Consider the following 24,903-nt stretch of genomic DNA (forward strand, 5'->3'; position numbering starts at 1 on the left):
GTGGCAAGTAAAAAAATTAACAAAAGGAAGTGTGAATCTTGTTCAGGGTTAATCAGAGATAAGTGATGGAGATGCAGCAATGTGAATTCTGCTTTTTTTATTTGTAGTTAACCTTATAGTCTTTACATATGAATGGAAGTCAATTAAGAAAACACAGAATTTTGGGAGAGATTTGGAGAACCTTGCTTTATAAAATTTCCCTACAAGGAGGCCTTTCTGCATTCTTTTCCCTCTCCCCAGGAGCAGCTGTCACTTGAATTGATCTCTGTGGCAACGCAGTGGCAAGCACACATTTGCAGCAGCTGTGCATGTGCATACAACTGCATGCAGTAGATTAGATGATCAGAATTCTTGAACCTTACACACAGGCAAGTCCCCTAAAAAGTCAAAACCATAATACTTTCACTGGTATCATACTGACAAATGGCATAGGTTGGAGGAAAATCTGGAAATGGTTGGCAGTGAAAGAGTTAAAATGTAATGCACTATTGCAACAAACCACTGAAAGAGTAAAAATACACAAACAGTATGATGAACCATTCAAATCACATAATACAGTAGCACTACTGCTAATGTGTTAACGGTAGGTATAACTACTACCGCAATTTTAAAAAATACAGTAAGTAAATGTAAATAACCTTAATATACCCATAATGCAAAGAAAAATTATAGTAATTAACTATAGAAATGTTTTCAGGTAAGTTACTGGGCATTTTGTGGTATTTTACTGTGAAAAATGCAGCAAAGGTTAACAGTGTTGCAGATCCACTGTGAGCTGAAATTCCAATGAAGCTGTCAGAAAAATCAAAGTGATGTTTCAGATTAGTCAATGAGCTCATTAGTTAATAACTGTGTAAGATGGTGTTATGGTCCCCTGATCCTCTGCTGCCTACCCACCATCTATCTTTCCTCCCTCTGCTTTCTATCTTTGTCTCTCTGTGAGTGTGGCATTTGTGGTGTGTGTGATGTTTGGCAGTTCTGCTGGTTCCTGCTCCTCCTCGGCTGGAGCACCTGCAGTAACTGATAATCAGTCCAGCACATCAGTTTGGAAGAATTTGACTCCATTTTTGACACAGAGCAGCTTTAATTCTGACATGTTTGATTTTCTCACATGAACTGCTCGCTTCCAGCTCTTTCACACCATCTTTGTTGGACTCTGTTGGACTTGGTTGTTGCAAAGCTCTATTTTTAACAGCAGGCATGGACACTTTGTGTTCCTACGAGGCTGCTGGAGCTGATTGAGGCCACTCAGTACAACACTGATGATTCCAGCAGACATGCCACAGCATATTTCAGAAGCATCCTTGAAGCATCTCTTTGCTCCGCACCACTAAAAATAACTCTGGATCTATTTTTTACAGAAGCTCCATCAAGCTGCAGAAAACAGAGGAAAATGTGCAAAACAGAAGAAACAGCAAAGGAAATCCTGTCAGTGTTGAAAATAGAAGAGCCTGTGCAGACCAACATGTTTCTCTTCTAAAATACACCAGGTGTGGTTTGAAGGACGCAACAAAACCACATCAGAAAGACATCAGAGACTCATCACATCACTCGCTGGATTCACTGGATTATTTTTCTTTCAACATTATTTGGAACAAAGAAAACAAACTTGACTGGTTTGTGTCATTGTGGTGCTGCATGGCCCACTTTCTCCTGAGATTCAGTTCACAGACACATGTTCTGATAGTTTTCTTCAGAATTTGCTGCTATAATTCAAAATTGATTGTGTGATTAATGATGGTGAGCCAGATGGGCCAAACCATGATACTATCAGCAGATGTTTCATTGTAGTGGTGGCATCATTGATGGGATAAATGGACTGGTGCTTATATAGTGATTTTCTATTTTCATGTGGACTAAAGTAGTGGACTGACCAACAGACTGACATTAACATCAGAGCCGTGCTGCTAGTGTGGCTAAAAGAAAAGAGAAGAAGAGACAGTCATGTTGATATGAACATTAGAGAAACACATCATGGAGCTGAAATATGATCCTGCTTCCTCATTTGGACTCATTCACCTCAGCTGACACGTTCAACAGCAGACAGGTTTTTGTAGCAGTCTTTCTCACTGTGGGTATAACAGGCTATGGCTATGATATCTTTGGCTCTGGAACTAAACTGTCTGTAACAGGTAAGAACAAACATTTATTTTCCTTCAGTTGTTTTATTGTAGAAGCTGAAAATGTGTTTAAAGTCAGTTTCTGCTGCTTCAGGCTTTACATGTTAGTTTTTCATCATTAGTAGAGAATTCATCTGCAGCCATTGTTACAGAAGAAAAGCTCAATAATCTCTGAAAACATGTTGAAATCTCACTGAACAACTAAAGTTCTTCTTTATTTCTGCAAATATTAGTGATGTTACAAATATTTAGGATTTGATCCTCTCAGTGATTCTGCTGGTTTTTAACACAAGATCATATTTGATGTTAAAATAATACAGTAGTACATTTGTAAATATAAATGAAAATGTAAACATGTTTTTAATATTCAAAGATAGATTCTATTGGTGATTTTTTAAATATATTAATATATAAATTGACATGGATACTGATTAGGGACACAAAAAGTGTTTAAACAGTGAAGAAAAAATATAAATAATAAATAATATAGATCAAACAACAAAATATGAAATTGTTAAAGTCATGTTTGTGTTTCTTGCTTGTTTGATTTGTCAGTCTAAATTAGGAATGAAGAAAAAATTCAGCAATGGTCATATTTCAGTAAATATTTCTTCAGAAAAATACTTTTCATGACGTTTCAGATTCTTTAGATTTTATATTATAAATAATGATGAATTAATTTATACTGTTGAAAAAAGGTATTTAATTCTCATTCAAATTGCAGCTTAATTACATTTAATTTGTGCATTAATTCAAACATACACCGTATATAATCAAAACAAAATAAAAACACAATAATCAAACTAAATAATAGATGTAGTGCCCTTCAAATTATTCCAATAACATTTTTAAGGATTGTGAAGTCTGTGAAAGAAGTATAGTATTGATTAAAACATGAATAAAACACCTGTTTAAAAACGGATACAAAAGTGGAAATTTCATTGCTGGAATTAAATCATGTTGAATTATTAATATCTCTGGTAAAACTTGTGTTTAAGATGGAAAATATAATTTAAATAGTTTGAAGACAAATCTATATATGCGTACATTTGTGATCAATAATATATTAAAATATCAGCAAACAAATATTTTATTTCATGATGTAAAGACACACTGAGTGTTCGTCATGTGAGCCATGATGACATGAGGTGATGACTGTGTTTGATATGAAGCTGAATCCAGTGTATGTAGTGAACTTTGTGCTGTATTGATGAGTAGTTTAGTGATCAGAGTCCATGTAGTTTCCAGGATCAGACTGAATGCAGTGCAGTGCTGGAAGCTGCTGCTGACTGTGTGAATGTGTGTCTGTGCTGCTTGTTGCTGCTGTCAAACTTCAGATGAGCAGGTAGTGAAGCCCGTGGTGAGCGTGTACCCAGCAGCATCCAGAGCCCACCTGGAGGGGAACAGCTCCCTGCTGTGTGTGGCCTCAGCCATGTTTCCTCCTCTGGTCCAGTTCTCCTGGAAAAGACAGAAGAAGAACGGCGGAGAAGCGGAGGAGCTGCCCCCTGCTGAGGGAGAGCAGCTGGAGCTCAGAGAGTCGGGACACAGCGCCTCCATCTTACTGATCCAGGAGCAGGACACCAACACATATAAATACAGCTGCTGGGTGAAGCACGAGGGGGGCACAGTGGAGGCCCGAACACAACAAGGTAATGAAGGCTTGGTGACTGTGTTGAGCAGTGATTCAGCTTCATGTGGAGATGCTGTCAAAGAGAGCAGAGCAGCAGAGGACTGACATTTCTCACTGCAGCTCCAAACATTTGACTCCTTTTCTGTTTCAGAGCTTCCAGCTCTTCCTTCTCCACACGAGGTGAAGCTGCTCTGCCTGCTGTACACAGTGCTGATAGTGAAGAGTCTGGTGTACTGCTGTGGACTCTCTCTGATGCTCAAAAACAAGGGAGCGTCCACCAACTGCACACATGCTGACTGACTGTTTCCTGCTCGCCTTTTCTCACCATCAGATTTCCTCCAGTCAGCAGTCAGAAATGTAAATTAACTTCTGGTTGGTTCAATGTTTCATTACTGAGCATTTGACCTTTTCTCATTTAATCATCTTAAAACTTCTAATATAAATGCACATAATAAGTGTGCTTTATGTGCTTGTATAAAACGTAGATTATTTGTAAAGTTTACATTTTTTAATGTAACGTTTAATTAATTTTTTGTTCAGCTGTGCAGAAAAACTCAGCTGATGCATTCAGATCCCACCATAACAAAATAACAGTGTAGTTATTTGTCTGAAGTAAAAATAAAGATTTGGATTTTAAGAATGCATTTCTCATTTCTTCTGTGATACATAACCTGTGTGACTGCAGCATTCACAGATCATAAACTTGCTCTCCTGCAGCAGACGGGCTGTGTGGCTTTCTGCTCTGCAGCCTCCACACCGTTAGCTGTGGCTTTTCACTTTAATAACACAATGACAGTTACAAGCATGAACTCTGCTGAAAGTTGTTCAGGAAGCATCTGTGTTCATGTGTGTGAGAGAAACAAAGTGTGAACTCAGAGCTGTTACAGAGTTGATGTTTAGTACGATCACAAAAGACAAATACAAGATGAAGTCTAAACATTAAATCCCACAGAACTCAAGTTGAACCGTTATGATTTAAAAACACTGAAAAAGTGAATAAATTAAGAAAACATTTGTAAAAACAATTTCACAAAACACCATCAGTTCAGATGGATATTGAGCATCTTTCTCACTTTTTCTAATAATTATAAATATGTAAAATGTTTAATCAAAATGTGTCATTGATTAATCAGCTTAATTATTCAGACTAGTACAATTTATACAAATAATATAATTGAGTTAAAAATTGAAATAAAAACATAATTATTATAATTAAGACCAGCACAGAGAAACAAACTCAAACAAAGAACATTCATCAATTTGATGATTTAACCAGTGATGAATATTTATTAAGTTCACGCTGTGCTATAAATTCTGTTGATATTAATATTAAGATTTAACCCTCATAATGTCGTCCCGATTTCCATACACCTGTGGTCCTCAGGGTCAGAAATGTCCCCACTTCATTTGAGTGTTTTTTAAAATATAAATTGTCAATGTGTAAAAAACTACATTAAATGATCAGTTATTGTGATTATTGTTTCACAACCAGAGTCGGTCGCTTTAACAGATGATCACAATCAGATTAAGGCAGTGGTAAAATCTTGCTTCTTTCAGCTCAGGCAGCTGCAAAAATAAAGCCAATTCTTTCACGGCAGCACTTTGAGACAGTGATCCTCGCCTTTGTTAGCACTCGGCTGGATTACTGTAATGCACTTTATATTGGGCTCAGCGCATCATATATTAGTCATCTACAGAGGAGGCAAAATGCCGCAGCTCGTCTTTTAACTGGCACTCGAAAGTTTGAGCACATTTCCCCTGTTTTAGCTTCACTTCACTGGCTGCCCATTTCTTCTAGGACTCATTTTAAAATTCTTTTATTTACTTTTAAAGCTCTCCATGGCCTCGCCCCATCTTGTCTCTCTGAGCTGCTACAGCCTCATACACCCACCCGCTCTCTCAGGTCAGCTGATCAGCTGCTCCTGCATGTACCCAGGACTGGGCGTAAACTTCGTGATCGTGCTTTTGCTGTAGCAGCTCCAAAACTGTGGAACGAGCTTCCTTTAGAGATCAGACAGGCCACTTCTTTATCTGTTTTTAAGTCACTCTTGAAAACCCACCTCTTTACCCTGACCTTTGACACCACGTGAGATGTTGCTTTTTATTTTTATCTTTATTTCAGTTGTTTTTAGGAGATTTGATGCTGTTTTATCTTGTTTTTGTTTTAATATAGGGCTGTTTTAATTTCATGTTTTATGTGTTTTATTTATTTATTTTGCTGTTTTCTGTTATTCTATTGTTTTAACTTATTCTCTGTACAGCACTTTGTTCCTGTGCTGGGTATTTTAAAGTGCTTTATAAATAAAATTGGATTGGATTGGATCACAGACGGGTTTATGTCAAAGTTAATGTAGGAAGCTGTTTTTAAACTACTTCAAGTTTTTTACTGGCAGCAAATAATCACGTTTTCCTTTGGGCTCCAAAATGACCCGTCTGCTTTGACTATTTCTAAATGAAAGGTATAAAATATCATCCATCTCTGTGTTTCAAGGTTTAATTCAACTTTATTCCAACTCATTGCCTGACAGTTTTCTGTATTTTGGCATGGTAGGAACAGCAGGGCATGGGTCTGAGTGAAGGCAAACTTTCATGAGGACAAAGGCGTGTCCATATTTGACACAAGTGCAGGAGGATAAATTATCAATTCGCTGAACTTTAGTGATGCTTTTAAAGAATCTGTGATTTTAAAATCTTAAATGCAAATATAAAATCTGATGAGATTTATTCCACAGATTTGTGTTTTATGTCAGGGTAAATAATCTATAACTTAAGTGATTTACTATGAAGTGAAAAAGACAAAATATGAAACAGATGTCGTCATCGAGGAGTGGACTCAGGCGCAGACAAAACTCAGACGCTCGATGGTGAAGAATTAAGTGAAGTTTATTACAGGAGGTTCGGTGTGACGACAACGAGTGATGAAAACAAACATGAACTAAAAATCGTCTCTGAGGTAAATTGAAATGAAGACGATGAAACCACAGCAGCTTCAGCTGAGCTGTCAATCAGCAGCAGCAGTCTTATCTGTGGGCCGCAGGGGCTGATGGGAGCTTTGAGGACCTGTTAGAAACCACGTGGCCCTCGTCTGATCTCGCAGCTCGTCCTTGTTTGGCCTCAGCTGCATCAGAGCGCCACTTCTCCCCAGGTTCACCAGAGGAAACACCACTGCACAAAATGCTTTTCCTCCCAGCTGCTGCTCTGTGCTGTCTGTGTTCAGGTGAGTGTTTCCAGCCAATCAGGAGCCAACAAAGTCAACCTGTAACAAACACTGTCACACTAACCTTCATCTATCTGTCTGTGTCTCTACAGCACTGGTTACCATGGCAGCAGTACAGCTGATTCAGGAGGATTTAACATTGACCAGGAGAGTTGGAGAAAGTGTCTCCTTCAGCTGTGGAGGGACTGAACAGTGTTATGACAGCTATAGGTTCTGGTACCAGAAGAAAGAAAAAGAAACATTTAGAATAATTCTGTATAGTTATGAGAGTGATGGTAATTACAGAGTTTCCAAGCCTTACAATCATCCTCAGCAAGATGATTTCATAGTTGAGAATGAAGAAAACAGCTGTAAGTTGAAGATAGAGAAAGTTAAACTCGATCATTCAGCCACCTACTACTGTAACTGTTTGAAGGATGCTCCCCACAGTGAGAAATGATCCCTGCAGCCTGAACAAAAACCAACAGATGAACAGATGTCAAACAGTGTCTGTGACAGGAAGAGAGCAGTAAACCACAGCCCAGCTTCACATGTTTCACCTCCATCTCAGAGTCACAAACATACTGAGCTCAGGGACGATTTTTATTTACTGCTGTGAGAAATTCAATTCTATTTATTTCTGTTTTGAACAGATTTTTCATCCTGTTTTAAGACAGAAACAAGAGGAACAGATGACATCAAACTTCCAAATGGAAACAAATGTATCCTCAGTCCCACAAAAACATTTATTCAAAGTGAAAGAAAAACAGATTGTGTCAAACTGAATCAAAGTCCATCCCTCATTCACAGTGTTAATGTTCTCTTCATGAAAACTCTTCCAGCAGCACTTGTTGTTTAACACCTTTCAGTACATTTAACCAGACACTTGGACTGATGTCAGGTCAGGATTTTGTCCTTCTAGCAGCGGCTCATTAGGACGCTGATGTTGTTGGACAGATTTCCATCAGTTTCCTGTGGATGTTTATAGAGGATGAATCAGTCACGGTGCCTCATCTTTCTCTCACCGTCTTTTCTCTCTGATAGAAAAAAACAGATTTTGTATCTGAATATGTCAAATCTGGAATAAAAGGACAGGATTTCTGTTTTCTGTTTGTGTTTCCTGACCAATAACATTTGAGCAGCTCTGGCTGCTTAATTTCATTTGCAGCATCGCTGCTGAAGAAGAATCAGAGTCTGACTGGATCAAACACACAGATTTAACAGCAGAAAAAGTGATTCCATGTAAAACACTCTCGTTCACAAGTTTTAACTCACATAACTTCACATTTCCTCAAATTGAATCTTAGTCATTTAATCACAGGAAGTTTCTGGGATTTTGTTCCAGACTGTTTATTTATTTATAGATTTTTCTCTACTGAATTTGTTTGAAATATTCAGGTTAAAGATCAGTCTGATTTATTCTTAATGAGTCTTGTTCACAAAGTTACATGTGCAGTACTCTGTACATCTTCCATCCTTAGAGATAAATAATATATGTTGTCAAATACTCAGCAGACTGAACCAGGACTGGAAACTTGCTCATCATCTCATCTTTGAGGTCTCCATTTAAAAAGCACCAATGACTCAAAGGTAAATATTATACTGGATAATGTGTTAGTATATAAGACTTTGTCTTTTTTAACAAACAGCTCATCTATCAGCTGTCAGCAGAACTGTAGAACTTCAGATCCTGAAGTGTGTGAGGACAGAGAAGAGTCAGCTTTACTTCAGGTTTGATGGATAAACTTTCACAGTTTGTGATGATTCTGTTCTCTTTGTGATTTTAGGAGCTGCCCTCAGCACCACCCAGTGACATCACACACATCATCCTACATGTTCACTCTTTGTCAGTGGAAGCTGCAGCTGTTTTATTGATAAAGTTAAAGACAAAAAGTCAAAGGGATTAAACATCCATGTAACTGTGTCACTATAGGAGCATAAATATTAACTCAGTTTGTTGTTTCAGAAAGTTGCTGATCTCAGACCTGCACAGCTTCTGTTTTAAACACTGAATGTAGTCAGCTGCATAAAGTGAGATTTTCTCTGACACAATTAAGTAAAACCTGATGAAGGTCAAAGGTCGTCACTTGTATGTTGAACTAAAAACTTTAATCTGGAATTCACACACACTGTGTTTTGCCAATATTGTGTTCTTTACCATGAAGTCATTCAGAGTCCTTCATACCAGAGTAACCAGAAAGGATAATATATATTTTAAATATGTAACTTTCTACAGGACTGAATATAACATCATTATGTAAAAGTCCAGAGTCTCTGTGCTTCATCTGAGGATGATGTGCACGTTAGCATATGCTACTGCCAGTGCAGAAACTCATGTGGGGAGCTTTGTTTCTGGTGTCCTATTCGCGCCTTGTTTACGGTCCTAAACAAGTTAACCAAATGAATGAATTAAGCGGAAGACACTAATGATGCATACAATGCATTTTTGGATATATTTTTTTCAATCTATGACAGACATTGTCCAATTAAAAAGTTTTCTGGAAATTATAAAAAGAAAAAAACGTGGTTTACACAAGGTCTGGAAAGAGCCTGTAAAAAGAAAAATAGGTTATACAGGAATTTTTTGACACATAGAACAAAGGAAAATGAAGACAAATATAAGAAATATCGAAATAAATTAACATCTATTATGCGATATGAAAAGAAAAGATATCATGAACAGCTGCTTCAAAAACATAAAAGTAATATTAAGGCTACCTGGAGTGTATTAAATAGGATAATAAAAAATCAACATAATATATGTTCTCCAACACGTATTGTAACAAGAGGTAATGTAGTGATTGAAAATACTGAGAGCATAGTTAATGAATTTAATGATTACTTTGTTAATGTAGGTCCCAACTTGGCAAAAGAGATTTCTGTACCAGGAGGAAATGATGAAGTAGATTCTACTTCTTCTAAATGTAGCTCAATGTTTCTTGGTGGAGTCTGTGAGAGTGACATTGTAGAAGTGGTGAGTAAATTCAAGAGTAAAAAATCCATGGATTGTGACAACCTTGACATGTCGCTAATTAAAGAAGTTCTTCATAGTGTCCTTCAACCGTTAACATATATTTGTAACAAATCATTTCAAACTGGAATTTTTCCAGATAAAATGAAAATAGCCAAAGTGATCCCAATATATAAAACTGGTGATAAACAGATTGTGTCAAACTATAGATCGGTATCTTTACTGCCTCAGTTTTCAAAGATTCTTGAAAAACTGTTTGCAAACAAACTAGATTCTTTTATTGATAAATATGATTTATTGAATGATCATCAGTATGGGTTTAGAAGAAATCGCTCAACATCTCTAGCTGTGATGGAATTTATTGAAAATATTACAACAGCTGTGGATGAAAAACAGTTTGGAATAGGTGTGTTTATTGATTTACGTAAAGCCTTTGATACGATAGATCATTCTTTACTTTTACAGAAGTGTGAAAGGTATGGTTTAAGAGGTGTTGTACAATTTTGGTTAAATAGTTACTTGAATAATAGGTTCCAATATGTGAGTATTAATAACATGAAATCTAAACTTAGAAAAGTAACTTGTGGAGTTCCGCAAGGATCTGTTTTGGGACCTAAATTATTTTTACTTTATATAAATGATATTTGTACAGCCAGTGATACTTTAAAATATGTGATGTTTGCTGATGATACAAACTTATTTTGCTCTGGAAAAGACATAAAGAAATTACTGAAAACAGTGGAAACAGAACTCATGAAGTTAAATAGATGGTTTGTATTTAATAAACTATCATTGAATGAAAGTAAAACAAAATTTATGTTATTTGGAGGTAGTAAAAGTAATATTAAAGTAAAATTGAATTTAAATAATGTGGAAATTGAAAGAGTATATGAGACAAAATTTTTAGGAGTAATTATTGATGATAAACTTTGTTGGAAGCCCCACATAGAACATGTGAAACGGAAATTATCCAAGTCTATTTCTATTCTTTATAAAACAAGAGATTTTTTGAATAAAAACTGCCTTTATTTATTGTATACTTCCCTTTGTTTGCCTTATATGACCTACTGTGCAGAAATTTGGGGGAACACATACAAAACATATTTGGATTCAATATTTAAATTGCAAAAAAGAGCTATTAGAATAATAAATAAAGTTGGATATAGGGAGTCAACCAACCAGTTTTTTGTAGGATCATCTTTGTTAAGATTCATGGACATTATATATTCTAAAACTTTAGAAATTATATATCGTGTGATTAAAAAGAATGTTCCAATTTGTATTTTAAGTATGTTTCAACTAAGAGATGGAAAATATGATTTGAGGGGGTCTTATAAGTCTGAAATGCCTAAAGTGAGAACCAATGTTAAGTATAGATGTGTGTCAGTTTTGGGAGTGAAATTATGGAATGGACTTAATGATGAACTGAAGATGTGTTTTTCTTTGTCATTCTTCAGGAAGATTTTAAAAATTAGTATTATACAAGGTCATAGAAATTTGGTTTGTTAAAAAAGGTTTGTGTTGATTTAATTTCTTAATTTCTTGATTTATCATTGATTTCTTTTCAAACTGTTATACAACTTATTTATCAATGCTATTTATTTTCTTGGTTAAGGATTTGATTATTTCTATGGGGGTAAGGGATAGGATAAGTATAAGCCATAAGGCTTCAGCCTATTCCTTTTTCGGTTACTGTTTGAGTACTTTTATGTAAAATTATAATCTGTTGTTGTTGACTGAAATAAACATTTCAAAAAAAAAAAAAAAAAAAAAAAAAAAAAAGCAGCGATTTACATTTCTATAGATGTCTTGGTCATTTACCCAATATATCTGTAAATGATGTTCATCGACTTGTCGATATTTTTTCCCCAGCGCCTCAGAACAAAAGAGAAAAGGGATTCAAATTTTATATTTGTCAGTATCTGTATAATTTTGAAGGTAAGTCACAACATATCCTTAGGAAATACTAATATGTAGATTCATTTATTTATTTTTATATAGGGCTTTTTCACGGTTTGTTGACATGCTGTGTATGTGTGTATTTAACTGTGCTCGCTAATATCGACATAATGGGGGAAGCATCTGGCATCACTATTGTTCACCCGTAGTTTGCATGCTGAACATTTGCCTGTTTAACCAATCAATCTACAGTCATCAAACATCAAAACTTATCATTTGATATTTTTTATGAGAATGTCTGCTTCAAGGGTATATATGTGTTTCTGTTACAGTTTCTATGCTTATACTTACCAACTGACACATTTTTCTATTACTAACTTTACTGAAATTGTTGTTTTTCTGCAGTGTCTGACAAAGATCAGGGCTCAGGAGAGGTGGTGGTCAGGGCGGAGTGCTTCAGGTCTATGAGGAAAACAGAGAAATCTCACAAACTCAGCGTATGATCATGAAAAAGAGGCAGTGTGAAATTGTGTTTAGTGTATATAGTGCATAATGTATCATAGGATCATGTCAGGCTGCCATATCAGGGAGGTGTTCAGAAATAAATGCATCAGGCAAATATGGATAATACTTTCTAAGGATATTAATTGAGGATACATTGAAATATTGTACTTTGTAGGTGGTCCAGAAAGATTCGCTGCAGGAGCAACTGCTGCATTTCTCCTGCACGTGCAAGGCTGGAAAAGCTCTGTGCAACCACTGTGTTGCTCTTCTGTTTCAATCTGCACACTATTCGCAGTTGAAAGTCCAAGTCGTTCCCCCGATATTGAGCTGCACTGAAGGTGAACAACAGTGGCATAAGCCCAGAGTTATGGTGAGTGCAATCATCGCAATATTTTTAATGTAACTTTATATTTTATAATTAATTCTTTCCATGATGTAATAGGGGATAAAGCCTGGCCCTGTTGAGAAGATGGCTGTGCTCTCAGCCAAACCCAAAACAAGAAAGACCATAGAGGGAGTGTGGTAAGTGCTTGCTACTGATGAGGTTTCAGATATCATCACATTCGTTAGGGCAGTAATATTTAATACAGAATGGGGGGCAACTAATTAATGTTAAAAGGCAGATTCTAGTGGTAATATAGTGAGTTTTAGGGCCTAGCAACTAATAAAAATGACTTGTTTCAGCATTTATAAATTTAAAGTTTTGATCTGCCATGGCAAATGTAATGTAAAATCGACTTCTTGTCCCCCAGTGGCACTATGACATCATGGTATTCTGTCTGAATTCTAATCTGAAAACTGAAAATCTGTTTAAAATTATAATATTTTTTTGTGACATATCATTCAGGTGGTGTATTTCGAATTTCACACCTCTAATCATTAGTCATAATGTTCATTTGTAAAATATATATATATATATACATATATATATATATATATATATATATATATATATTGCTATTATTGTACCTGTAATTGTAGTAGATTTCCCTTAAATTTAAAATGTTTGTGTTTGTGTGTTTTCTGTAACATCCAGGAACAAACTGTACAAAGGCCTTTACGGGGACCTTCCTGACCTCTTGGTTCTACGAGTATCTGAAGTGTACCAAACCTTCTCTGATGCTGACCGGCCTATGATTTGTACCATGGGAATAAGTGACGATATCCCACTTGTGGAGTCACGTTTTGTCAAGGTGCAACAAGGAAGTCCACTTTCTTATCAGCAACCATCCAAAGAGAAAGCGCAGACTCTTCATAATGCTCCACCTCCACCATCATTGCCACTGCAGGACTACAGACTGAAACCATCAGAGTCCATGTTTGTCTGTTCCAGGAAGCAACAGCTGCACATGAAAAGTCTGGAGGTGACGCTGGAAATGTCCCAGAGCATAGAATGTGCTACGCGAGAGCAGAGTGAGTGTGCCGATTGGTATAATGTACGGAGACCACGAGTGACTGCATCTCGTTTTAGAGAGATCTGTCATGTGAGCAAACCCTCTGAAGAGCTGCTGGCTGAACGCATCTTAAAAGGTACTCACCAGACAGGCCCTATGAAGAGGGGTTTAGAGTTAGAGGCAGATGCGATCTGGGAATACTGTCAGATAAAATGAGTGAACCACTACAAATGTGGATTTGTGGTGCACCCAGATGCATCGTGGATTGGTGCATCACCCGATGGTATCATTTTTGACCCCTTGGAGCAACCTCCATTTGGCCTAGTAGAAATGAAATGTCCAAACATTAAAAGTTATGTAGATGCACCTTACCTCAAGGTCATCAGAGGGACATTGCAGCTTAATCCAACACATGCCTATTATTGGCAAGTTCAGGGCCAGCTGCTAACTACAGGTATGAGTTGGTGCGATTTTGTAGTCTCCACTCAAGAAGATGTCTTCATACAAAGAATACAGAGGGATGAGGGTTTGATGGAGACAATGAAGCCTAAGATAGATATGTTCTATTTTCACGTGTACATGGACAAATACCTTGCAGTATCATAAATGGGCAGCTTGTCATTCCTGACTTTAATGTCATAAACTTACATGGTGGGCAAGGGCCATTGTATTATTTGCTTGTTGTTTTGTTTTGATCGAAATAGAGAGCTGTTGGTAAAAGTAGGTTTGGTGAAGAGTTCACACAGACGACTTTTGTGTTAGTATTAATATCAGCAGTGTTTGTGTTCAAACCAACCTTTTTGGTAGAAAAGAATTTGATATCTTTACTGTTATAAAACTCAAAGTATGTCAAATACAGTTGATCATTTGAAATCTGTGTTTTTTATTTTCAGAATCCCAGAGAAAGAGTATTTAGTATCTTTAGAAAATCTATTGCAGTCAATAAGAAGCACACAGAGCAGTGTAATAGACAAGTAAGGCAGTTTTATTTGCAGCGTAACAGTAAAACATCAAGTGATTTATTATTGAACTTTATCCAGGAAAGGGGGTGTGTTAGCTGTTTATCAAATTTACTTAAGTAACAAATTTGCTACTTACATTCTTGGAGAGTAACTAAATACATGAATTTAAAATAATAACAATATTCTAAAGATATTGAAAGTATTCAGAATACAGTATTCTGACTAGACAAAGTAATGGAATGTGCTACAAAATACATTTAAAGGCAAGAATTAAGTATTCAGTAACTAAATACAATTGTAAACCCAGATACCAAGGAAACATTGAAACAACGTTGAGTCAATATCAGGCGACGTCATTGAATCTACGTTGAAGTGTGACGTTGACCTAACGTCACTCTTGCACCCTTTTTTAATGTTGAAACAACGTCAGATTCTGATATTGAAACAATGTTGAGCTATGGTGTTGATTTTCCACCTCTTTCGCACAGTTGCTTTTTATTAAAACAACAGTTAAATCATGACTGGAAATCTACCTTTCATTATAGGTATTTTAACCAATACTAAACTACTGCATGTTTCCATCAATACTTAAACCACCTAAACACATAATTGTACTTATTCCTCAAACTGGACACCCTTTATAAAAAAAACAACAACAAATGTCTCACAATGTATCATGTCAATATTAATATCCTAAAATAAGAAAGCATTGCATGTGATGTAACAGAGAAAAAAAATAAGCAAAAAAAGGTCAATAGGCATGTTTCGTTTGCTAAATACTTTATTAAAAGACAGTTTCCTATTTACATTTATATGTTTTACAGAAGTTTGTAATTTTTTACTCTGGGATGGGGATGCATGATGTGCGTCCTGCACCACCCATACCCATACGATCTGGGGCGTATCGGAGCCATTTCTGCACTGCTTGTGCAAAGACAAACTCGGACATAGAGTGTGCCCCTAACTGCTGCGTCAGGCCATCTAGGAAAAAAATACACACACACAAACAAAAAAAGTGAATTAGAGCACATGAATAAGCTCTTGTTAACTGTCTTCAGCGGGGAGAAAGTATGTAAACTCCTAGGCTGATAAACATGAAAGTCACCAGGCGTAAATCTGCAAACTGCCGCATTTGATTCCCAAAGAGCTATGAGTGGAAAAAGTGATGTCTTAGCATGGTGTGCCGTGTATCCTTTAAAAGGGTCCTCGTGCTGTACAACTACAACCTGAGGATTAAACAAGCCAAAGACCAAAGACTCCATGTCCAGATTAACCGGACATGAAAGTCTTGTTATTAAGAAAGACAAAGTAATATAGCAAAAAAACTGTAAAACTTACCACCATATATGCATTTGCAGAGCGCTGTATCTTTAAATGCCATTTTTAGCTTTGTCTGGTCCTTGGTTTTTTTCCCTGCCCAGTTGAGTACCGAGGTCAGCTCGTTTGTAATGGCATAAGCCATTACACGGCGGACTCGCACCTCCAGTGTGGTCCCTCCAACCAAGGCAAAGCGTCTCACCTATAGACACATTTTAAGAGATGGAATTAGCGGGTCTCATGTCTTAAATGTGTATGCAAGTGCTTGTGTGTTTAATCAACAGGCCGTTGTTATGTATTTAAATCACATCTGACAGCTATTACACTTTATAGTTACAAAGTGTACATAACCTTTATATACTTACCATTGCCTTATTTGCCTCTTATGATTGAAGAGCTGCCTCTGCATTGTTTAGCTCCTCAATGTTGTGCAAGGGCAAATCCAGAGGCAATACCCCAGCATCTACCGATTCATTGCAGCAGGGATGGCGGATGGCTCTGACCTCCTCACGGAGTTCGTTAACAGCTGTCGTCAGGTCTGACAGCATAGCTAATATCTTTTGTGAGGTCGCATCTGTTTAAAAAAACAATTCCAGAAAGATTAATGGCTTAAGCAGTGAGAGGCGAAAAACTAATAAATAAATAATAAAACGCAGTTTACGTGTGGACAAAAGGTGCAAACGCAAGGTAGTTGAGCGTGCAACGTAAAGTTAGGTGAGCGTGCAACGTAAAGTTAGGTGAGCGTGCAACGTAAAGTTAGGTGAACGTGCAACGTAAAGTTTGAATTGAGTGCGAATCGAAGCGGGTGTTCTCCAATCATTAAAAGTAACAAAGTCATTGAACACATTTATACAGTTACCTTTACGTTTATCAATCATATATCACAGATTTACAATTTTTTGTAGTACTATGCTAAAAAGCAACTACAGAGCGAAAGTCTGGGTCAAGCACCGAGGCGACGGCAAGAACAAAGGAACCCTCGAAGCGTTAAAGCTAGCTTTGTAAGGGAATATAACGGAAAAGTATGAAACGAAAATGTTTTCTTTGTTGACTTTGTTCGCAGTGCAATTTATTTGTTGCCGGATTGTAAGATGAAAGTAGACACAATTTTGGGCTCCCACATTTTGTCCGAAACTTTACATTAACAAGTTTGTTTGTTTTTTACTGTTATTCAAATGCAACCGTGGAAATAACGAATAGAACAAAAGTCATTCATTCTTACCTTATATTAATCGTGGTGCAGGCCAGTGCAGTGCATGAACTGACGCCTTCTCCGGTCAATTCCGCTGAGAGTAAATCTAATGTCCCGCTCTACTGTACAAGACAATGGTTACCTGAAGGGATGTACCACTGTGAGAGGGGGGGCTATGGAATAGTCCAAGTGGTAGCAGCTTTAATTTCCGCTCAACCATAAATCAATGGTTTTTCAACGTGATTGTTGTCACCTTGTCAACTATAAATAGATCAACAATCAACGATGACAGAACAACAGTGAATCAATGTTATTTCAATGTCAGTGTCAGGTTTCATCAGTATTTCAATGTTGTTTCAACATTGGTTTTGTGTTGACATTTCAAGCCTGATGATTCTGATGGTTCAGGTGGAAAATCAACATCTGTTCAATGTCTCCTTGCTATCTGGGAAGTATTCTCCCAAAACTGGCTACTTCTCCCACTAAATACACTACACACATTTCAAACTTTTAATCAACCACCCATTTATGGACCATTGGTCCGTATTGATAATTTGTGAGGAGACATGCAACAGTAAAAATTTGGTTTATACTCCCAGAAATGGAGAGAGGGATGACAGTGTCAAAAGGTTTGTTTTCTTTAACCCTCCTGATGAGCCTCTCCACGTGGACCCTCAGACGTGCAATGGACTGGGTTCTAAGGACATCCAACTCTGACATTTGAGCTTGCTTGGACAAAAAGGCTGGGCGATGGACTTTCCCAGGCACTAGCTCATCTACCAGAAACCCTTTGCCCACCATTATATCCATCTCAGGCGTCAGGAGGGAGGTGATGCCAGAGTGACGGAAAATCTCCTTGTCACTGATGGAGCCTTCAAAAAGTGCTGAGACAAATGTCAATGCTCCATGGGGGGACATGCCAATAAGCACTTTGAAAGTGCAGTACGACTTGTAAGTTGAAAATACCTCGCTCTGGAGCAGAAGGGAGGAGGGTGTTTGGCACCTCATTTCAGTACAGTCCAGAATGACCTGAGTAAGTCCCACTGAAATCCGTGGGGCAGTTTGCTCTCACTCTGCCAGGTGCCATCCAGATGGAGACAGATCCAAGCAAAGTGTACAAAAAGTTGGACCATGACATAAGTATTGTACACACTGTAGCTCTGTGGATGTTAAACTTGTGACAAAGCTCCCTTTGTGTACAGCCAGTTGCCAGATAATTCAGGAAAAAGAAGAGCTCATCAATTGGCAACAATTTCTGGAAGAGAAAAAAAATTGCTGCATTCACAAAAATGTGCAACACACACAGATCAAGCAGGTTGTGTAGAACTTACAGTTGTTCTGTTTACAGGCCTCTCGGTGGATGTGCTGGTGGAAAGGCTCTTCTGACCACTGGTGACCCTCACCATCCTGCTTGTTGCCTCTTGGATTAGATTCCAAAAGACCATCAAATGCTCATATGACAGAAATCTGCATTTAAATGGTGGATGTTAATATAGTTTTTTTATCTGCAGCTATTGGTAAATTTCAGATGACATTACAACTTTCTATTGGTCAATTTAATACAGAACAGAGGTAAGTTACATTAATATTGTTAAAGTGATGAGGCTAGAAACAAAAACTCCAACTCCAGCCTCGTGTTAAAATGCATATCTGTGTGGTAATGTTATTAAGGCCATGGGTCACTAGTTGAAAAATTCAGGATTTCTTACCTTGTATAGTACCGAATGTCCTCAGGTGATGGAGCAAATCGCTGCAGTACAAATCCCTGTGTCAAATGATACGACTCAAGCTGCCGTCTAAACTCCTCAATCTCCCGTGACATAGTTTCATATTTAATGCGGTCACAATCAAAGGACTTGGTGCATAGTCGTGGTCTTCATTCAGGGGAATGGAGGCTGGAGCAGACTCAGTACAACCAGTAATGGGCATGTCAGACACAACGTTTTCATCCTCTGTGTTGTAATCTACGGTTGCCATAGCCACGGTATCAACAGGTCGAGGCCGGCGCTCCCAAACTCCGGGTCGCTCTGTCTTTTTTGAAAAATTATTCCAGTGGAATAAAGAGGGAACAGCTTTCGGCTGAAGACAACGCTTCCCAGAGGAAGACACGAAGATCTCTCCTGTCTCAAAATGCCGACTACACACTCTAGACATGGTTGTAACTGTGAAGCCGTCCCTTCTGATTTTTATCAGCCATTGTGCGCGCAATTCAGAATCTTTGGGAAAGGAGTGGAAGCTTAACATCTCGTTAAATCTCCCCCCAGCAGTACACAGCGGGACACAGCAATGGTGACCGGTCCCACCTTCTGCTCTTTGTAATTTAAAGCGATCTTTCCATTTTTGAGTTTTGAACGTCATTTTGGCGTCCTGCAATAGCGATTGACGGCAAAATAAAGCTACCGGAAATGTACAACCCCACATCCGGTCTCAAACCAGGAAGTTAGCATTTTCTCGTGCACAGGGTCTATACTTCTAACATCACACAAAGTAAAGGTCTCTATCACACTGCTCATGAAATGCAGATTAGTCCATCTCCTATTTTGGGCGTCTAGTGGAGGTCTGAAGATTTCCCTCTGAGGAAGCTGCTGGTGAAGGTTGCGAGTTCTGCTTGATCCCTGCGGTGACCTTCAGTTCCTGATGTTTCTGAAATGACACATCAGGAGTCTTCCTCCGTGGGTCAACAGAAGCTGTGATAAATGAAAGGGAGGACATTTCTCAAACCTCTGGACCCAGGAAACCCAGCTTGGTCCTCGTGGTCTCCTTCACTTGTTGTTCCCCAGGGTGAATGTAGCTGTTGATAATAATGTGGACTTTGGACCCTGTTATTAAATGAAAAGAACAAACTACACTTCTATGAAACCTTTTGTCAGTGTGCTTTATTTCATTTAACTTTCCATGTTACCAGGCTGTAGAGCGCTCTGTGTGAACTGAATCTAAAACTGTTTAAATCCATATAATTCAGATACTAACAGTAACTCTGGGTCTCTGTGGAGTCTGCTGCTGATGTCATCTCTGTCTAAAATAGGATAAGAAAAAATGAGACCTGTGGAATCATTGAAGCATAAAGACTACGGGAGTAACAGGTGTGCAGCATCGCTAACTAGCAACAACCCTCTGATACAGTGTGGCTAATCTAGCTAATGATCGCTTACAGTTAGAATGACAGAGATGACATTTTGTATAAAAACTGGTAAAACTGATTAACAGGTTGTTGATCCTGTCGTGTTCTTTGTGTGTTTGGCAGCCATCATGAAGCTGTACGTGTCCGTCAGTGTGAGAGCAAACTTTAAAAACTTAAAAACAAGCCGCCGAGTGTGCGGCCTGCGAGACGTGGCGACAGCAGCACGTCACCGCAGGAGAGCTTTTCCATTTTGGATCGGGGCAACAGAAACCTGGGAGGCTGCCTCGAAAGGCTCCCCACCTCAAATGTAATCAACACACACCAGCCACACACGGTACCACACACAAGCATGCACACACTAAAAAGTGGAGATCCAACGATCACCAGTTTCACATCTGCAGCTGATTTATAGTTAAGCTGGTCTGTAGAGTTCACATAGAGCCGGTGTGGGTGAGGGGACTCGCCCAGCTCTAATGACCAAAGTCGTCATTAGACATTCGTCATTTAACATATTGATCAGGATTATACTTTGATTATAAATTTGATTAAAAATAAAGATGATTTACTACTAGCTGACATGGACAAAGCTCTTTTTTACAGTGATACCAAAAACCTAACACATAAGGCTGGATGTTAATTTTACCCCCTCAAAGATGTGCTGACAGGGGAAAGCCAGTAGACTTCAACCTCTCTTCAGAGTGAAATTGTTTTTTTTGTTGTTTTATTGAGCTGAGATCAGATTTGTGATGATCACTCTGATAATTTGATGTTGTTGCCCTTAAACCATTTTGCCACAGTTTCTGTACAACTATGTGTTTAAACTTCAAGTTCGTCTCTTGAAGGTCTTCAGCTGCTCATGTTGCAGATCCACTGTGAGCTGAAATTCCAATGAAGCTGTTAGAAAAATCAAAGTGATGTTTCAGATTAGTCAATGAGCTCATTAGTTAATAACTGTGTAAGATGGTGTTATGGTCCTGATCCTCTGCTGCCTACCCACCATCTATCTTTCCTCCCTCTGCTTTCTATCTTTGTCTCTCTGTGAGTGTGGCATTTGTGGTGTGTGTGATGTTTGGCAGTTCTGCTGGTTCCTGCTCCTCCTCGGCTGGAGAACCTGCAGTAACTGATAATCAGTCCAGCACATCAGTTTGGAAGAATTTGACTCCATTTTTGACACAGAGCAGCTTTAATTCTGACATGTTGGATTTTCTCACATGAACTGCTCGCTTCCAGCTCTTTCACACCATCTTTGTTGGACTCTGTTGGACTCGGTTGTTGCAAAGCTCTATTTTTAACAGCAGGCATGGACACTTTGTGTTCCTACGAGGCTGCTGGAGCTGATTGAGGCCACTCAGTACAACACTGATGATTGCAGCAGACATGCCACAGCACATTTCAGAAGCATCCCTGAAGCATCTCTTTGCTCTGCACCACTAAAAATAACTCTGGATCTATTTTTTACAGAATCTCCATCAAGCTGCAGAAAACAGAGGAAAATGTGCAAAACAGAAGAAACAGCAAAGGAAATCCTGTCAGTGTTGAAAATAGAAGAGCCTGTGCAGACCAACATGTTTCTCTTCTAAAATACACCAGGTGTGGTTTGAAGGACGCAACAAAACCACATCAGAAAGACATCAGAGACTCATCACATCACTCGCTGGATTCACTGGATTATTTTTCTCTCAACATTATTTGGAACAAAGAAAACAAACTTGACTGGTTTGTGTCATTGTGGTGCTGCATGGCCCACTTTCTCCTGAGATTCAGTTCACAGACACATGTTCTGATAGTTTTCTTCAGAATTTGCTGCTATAATTCAAAATTGATTGTGTGATTAATGATGGTGAGCCAGATGGGCCAAACCATGATCCTATCAGCAGATGTTTCATTGTAGTGGTGGCATCATTGATGGGATAAATGGACTGGTGCTTATATAGTGATTTTCTATTTTCATGTGGACTAAAGTAGTGGACTGACCAACAGACTGACATTAACATCAGAGCCGTGCTGCTAGTGTGGCTAAAAGAAAAGAGAAGAAGAGACAGTCATGTTGATATGAACATTAGAGAAACACATCATGGAGCTGAAATATGATCCTGCTTCCTCATTTGGACTCATTCACCTCAGCTGACACGTTCAACAGCAGACAGGTTTTTGTAGCAGTCTTTCTCACTGTGGGAGTGGGAGACTACCTCATCTTTGGCTCTGGAACTAAACTGTCTGTAACAGGTAAGAACAAACATTTATTTTCCTTCAGTTGTTTTATTGTAGAAGCTGAAAATGTGTTTAAAGTCAGTTTCTGCTGCTTCAGGCTTTACATGTTAGTTTTTCATCATTAGTAGAGAATTCATCTGCAGCCATTGTTACAGAAGAAAAGCTCAATAATCTCTGAAAACATGTTGAAATCTCACTGAACAACTAAAGTTCTTCTTTATTTCTGCAAATATTAGTGATGTTACAAATATTTAGGATTTGATCCTCTCAGTGATTCTGCTGGTTTTTAACACAAGATCATATTTGATGTTAAAATTAAAGTAATATAGATAACAACAAATATGGTTTCAGGAAATATTTGCTTTATGTTGAGGAACAAATATTTTTAATAGTCAAACATTCATGTAGCTGCTTCAAAAAGGTAAATAAAAGTATAAAAACAGATACTGATTAGAAAACTCAGAAATGATATGACAGATAAATTTAGGATGAATATGACATCGTTAAACTCTGATATTTATTTCTGAGATGAAGTCGTGTGTGTGGATTTGTACGTGAAAATAAAAAGTTAATAATACTTTAATTTTCCAAAATACTTTAACATACAAATTTTTATTAAATATACTTTGTTAAATAATTTGTATTTTATGACTAAAAATATCATGAAGTATATCTCATATTATTGAAAACGTTTTATTCAACATTTCAGTTTTAGTGTTTTAAAATAGTTGCTACAGTTTTTTATTTGAATAAAAACATAAATTAAAATAATCACTGCATTACTGTTCAAATTTTTACACAAAATTATTTAAGACTAAATTAGTCTGAAAGACAAATATGGTCTTTATGGTAAAATATATCAAAGACAAGAAGAATGGAAATTTTATCTGCTGAACTGAATTTTGTGAAATGATATTTAATTTTATTAGTAGTACAAAACAATATGAAAAAAGATGAATTTATTTTTGGGCAGAAGAGGATCTCTGTTAGAACTCGTGTCTAAGGACTAATAAGAAAAATACATTTTCACTTGTATAAAGACAAATATTTTAAAATTGGACTGAATTAAATTTCTACTTAAAACAATAACAAACAAACACATGATGAATTAAAATGAATTTAATTTGACTTTAAAATCATGCTGAGTGTTCGTCATGTGAGCCATGATGACATGAGGTGATGACTGTGTTTGATATGAAGCTGAATCCAGTGTATGTAGTGAACTTTGTGCTGTATTGATGAGTAGTTTAGTGATCAGAGTCCATGTAGTTTCCAGGATCAGACTGAATGCAGTGCAGTGCTGGAAGCTGCTGCTGACTGTGTGAATGTGTGTCTGTGCTGCTTGTTGCTGCTGTCAAACTTCAGATGAGCAGGTAGTGAAGCCCGTGGTGAGCGTGTACCCAGCAGCATCCAGAGCCCACCTGGAGGGGAACAGCTCCCTGCTGTGTGTGGCCTCAGCCATGTTTCCTCCTCTGGTCCAGTTCTCCTGGAAAAGACAGAAGAAGAACGGCGGAGAAGCGGAGGAGCTGCCCCCTGCTGAGGGAGAGCAGCTGGAGCTCAGAGAGTCGGGACACAGCGCCTCCATCTTACTGATCCAGGAGCAGGACACCAACACATATAAATACAGCTGCTGGGTGAAGCACGAGGGGGGCACAGTGGAGGCCCAAACACAACAAGGTAATGAAGGCTTGGTGACTGTGTTGAGCAGTGATTCAGCTTCATGTGGAGATGCTGTCAAAGAGAGCAGAGCAGCAGAGGACTGACATTTCTCACTGCAGCTCCAAACATTTGACTCCTTTTCTGTTTCAGAGCTTCCAGCTCCAGCAGCCTCCTGTCCTCCAGAGAGAGAGCCAGCAGACCTGCCAGCTCTGCAGCCAGCTGACTGTAAGATCACCTGCTGCCTCTCTGCATGGACAGCTCCAATGTCCAATGAGGGAGCTGGAACAAGTTTAGGGTCTTAAAGTTGCACTAATTGATCAAATCTTCATCCAACAAGCTCTGATAAAGCCACTGTACACTAGCTGCTCAGCACCAAACAGCAGACAGACCATAATATGTCAGAGATCAGTTTGTTAGCTGCTTGTGGAGTTCTTCTGCCCCCAAGTGGACACAAACACTACATCAATTCATCCACTTGAAGAAGAAGCTGTGACTGTTTCTATTTGGACTTTTTCTCCTTGATCTGAGAGGAATAACCCGACTGTCTGTCTGTCTCTTTGTGTCTGTCTGTCCTTCAGTGTCCTTCCAGTCTCAGTGCAGGGTGAAGCTGCTCTGCCTGCTGTACACAGTGCTGATAGTGAAGAGTCTGGTGTACTGCTGTGGACTCTCTCTGCTGATGATGCTCACAAACAAGGGAGCGTCCACCAACTGCACACATGCTGACTGA

At 38.2% G+C, this 24,903-nt stretch overlaps 3 protein-coding genes and 1 pseudogene across 7 annotated transcripts; 3 read left to right on the forward strand and 1 right to left on the reverse strand.

The window, feature by feature from the left end:
- The first annotated feature begins 1,987 nt into the window (after positions 1-1,987).
- On the forward strand, positions 1,988-4,224 carry LOC148097311 (uncharacterized). 3 transcript variants are annotated; one of them, XM_087832305.1, is made up of 3 exons: positions 1,988-2,132; positions 3,458-3,840; positions 3,904-4,224. In XM_087832305.1, the coding sequence occupies exons 1-3, from the start codon at positions 1,988-1,990 to the stop codon at positions 4,048-4,050; spliced, it is 675 nt and encodes a 224-aa protein (XP_087688431.1). In that variant the 3' UTR covers positions 4,051-4,224. The 3 variants fall into 3 exon arrangements, with proteins under 3 accessions (XP_087688431.1, XP_087688432.1, XP_087688433.1); XM_087832306.1 differs by lacking the exon at positions 1,988-2,132 and having other exon boundaries at positions 3,553-3,799; positions 3,911-4,224; XM_087832307.1 differs by lacking the exon at positions 1,988-2,132 and having other exon boundaries at positions 3,553-3,783.
- A 2,700-nt stretch (positions 4,225-6,924) lies between these two features.
- On the forward strand, positions 6,925-24,903 carry LOC148097312 (immunoglobulin lambda-1 light chain-like). Of its 3 annotated transcripts, XM_087832272.1 has the most exons (6): positions 6,925-6,967; positions 7,060-7,395; positions 22,467-22,532; positions 23,883-24,194; positions 24,327-24,401; positions 24,755-24,903. In XM_087832272.1, exons 1-6 carry the CDS (start codon positions 6,925-6,927, stop codon positions 24,901-24,903), a joined length of 981 nt encoding a protein of 326 aa, XP_087688398.1. The 3 variants fall into 3 exon arrangements, with proteins under 3 accessions (XP_087688398.1, XP_087688399.1, XP_087688401.1); XM_087832273.1 differs by lacking the exons at positions 6,925-6,967; positions 7,060-7,395 and adding an exon at positions 23,764-23,782 and having other exon boundaries at positions 22,394-22,594; positions 23,895-24,194; XM_087832275.1 differs by lacking the exons at positions 6,925-6,967; positions 7,060-7,395; positions 24,327-24,401 and adding an exon at positions 23,764-23,782 and having other exon boundaries at positions 22,394-22,594; positions 23,895-24,194.
- Positions 12,790-13,930, forward strand: LOC148097313 (uncharacterized). Its single transcript, XM_087832364.1, has 2 exons — positions 12,790-12,842; positions 13,357-13,930. The coding sequence occupies exons 1-2, from the start codon at positions 12,790-12,792 to the stop codon at positions 13,928-13,930; spliced, it is 627 nt and encodes a 208-aa protein (XP_087688490.1).
- On the reverse strand, positions 17,696-18,591 carry LOC148097314 (uncharacterized; annotated as a pseudogene).

The sequence above is a fragment of the Neolamprologus brichardi genome, chromosome 18 (genome assembly GCF_056152115.1).
Source record: "Neolamprologus brichardi isolate AB-2024 chromosome 18, ASM5615211v1, whole genome shotgun sequence".
NCBI lineage: Eukaryota > Metazoa > Chordata > Actinopteri > Cichliformes > Cichlidae > Neolamprologus > Neolamprologus brichardi.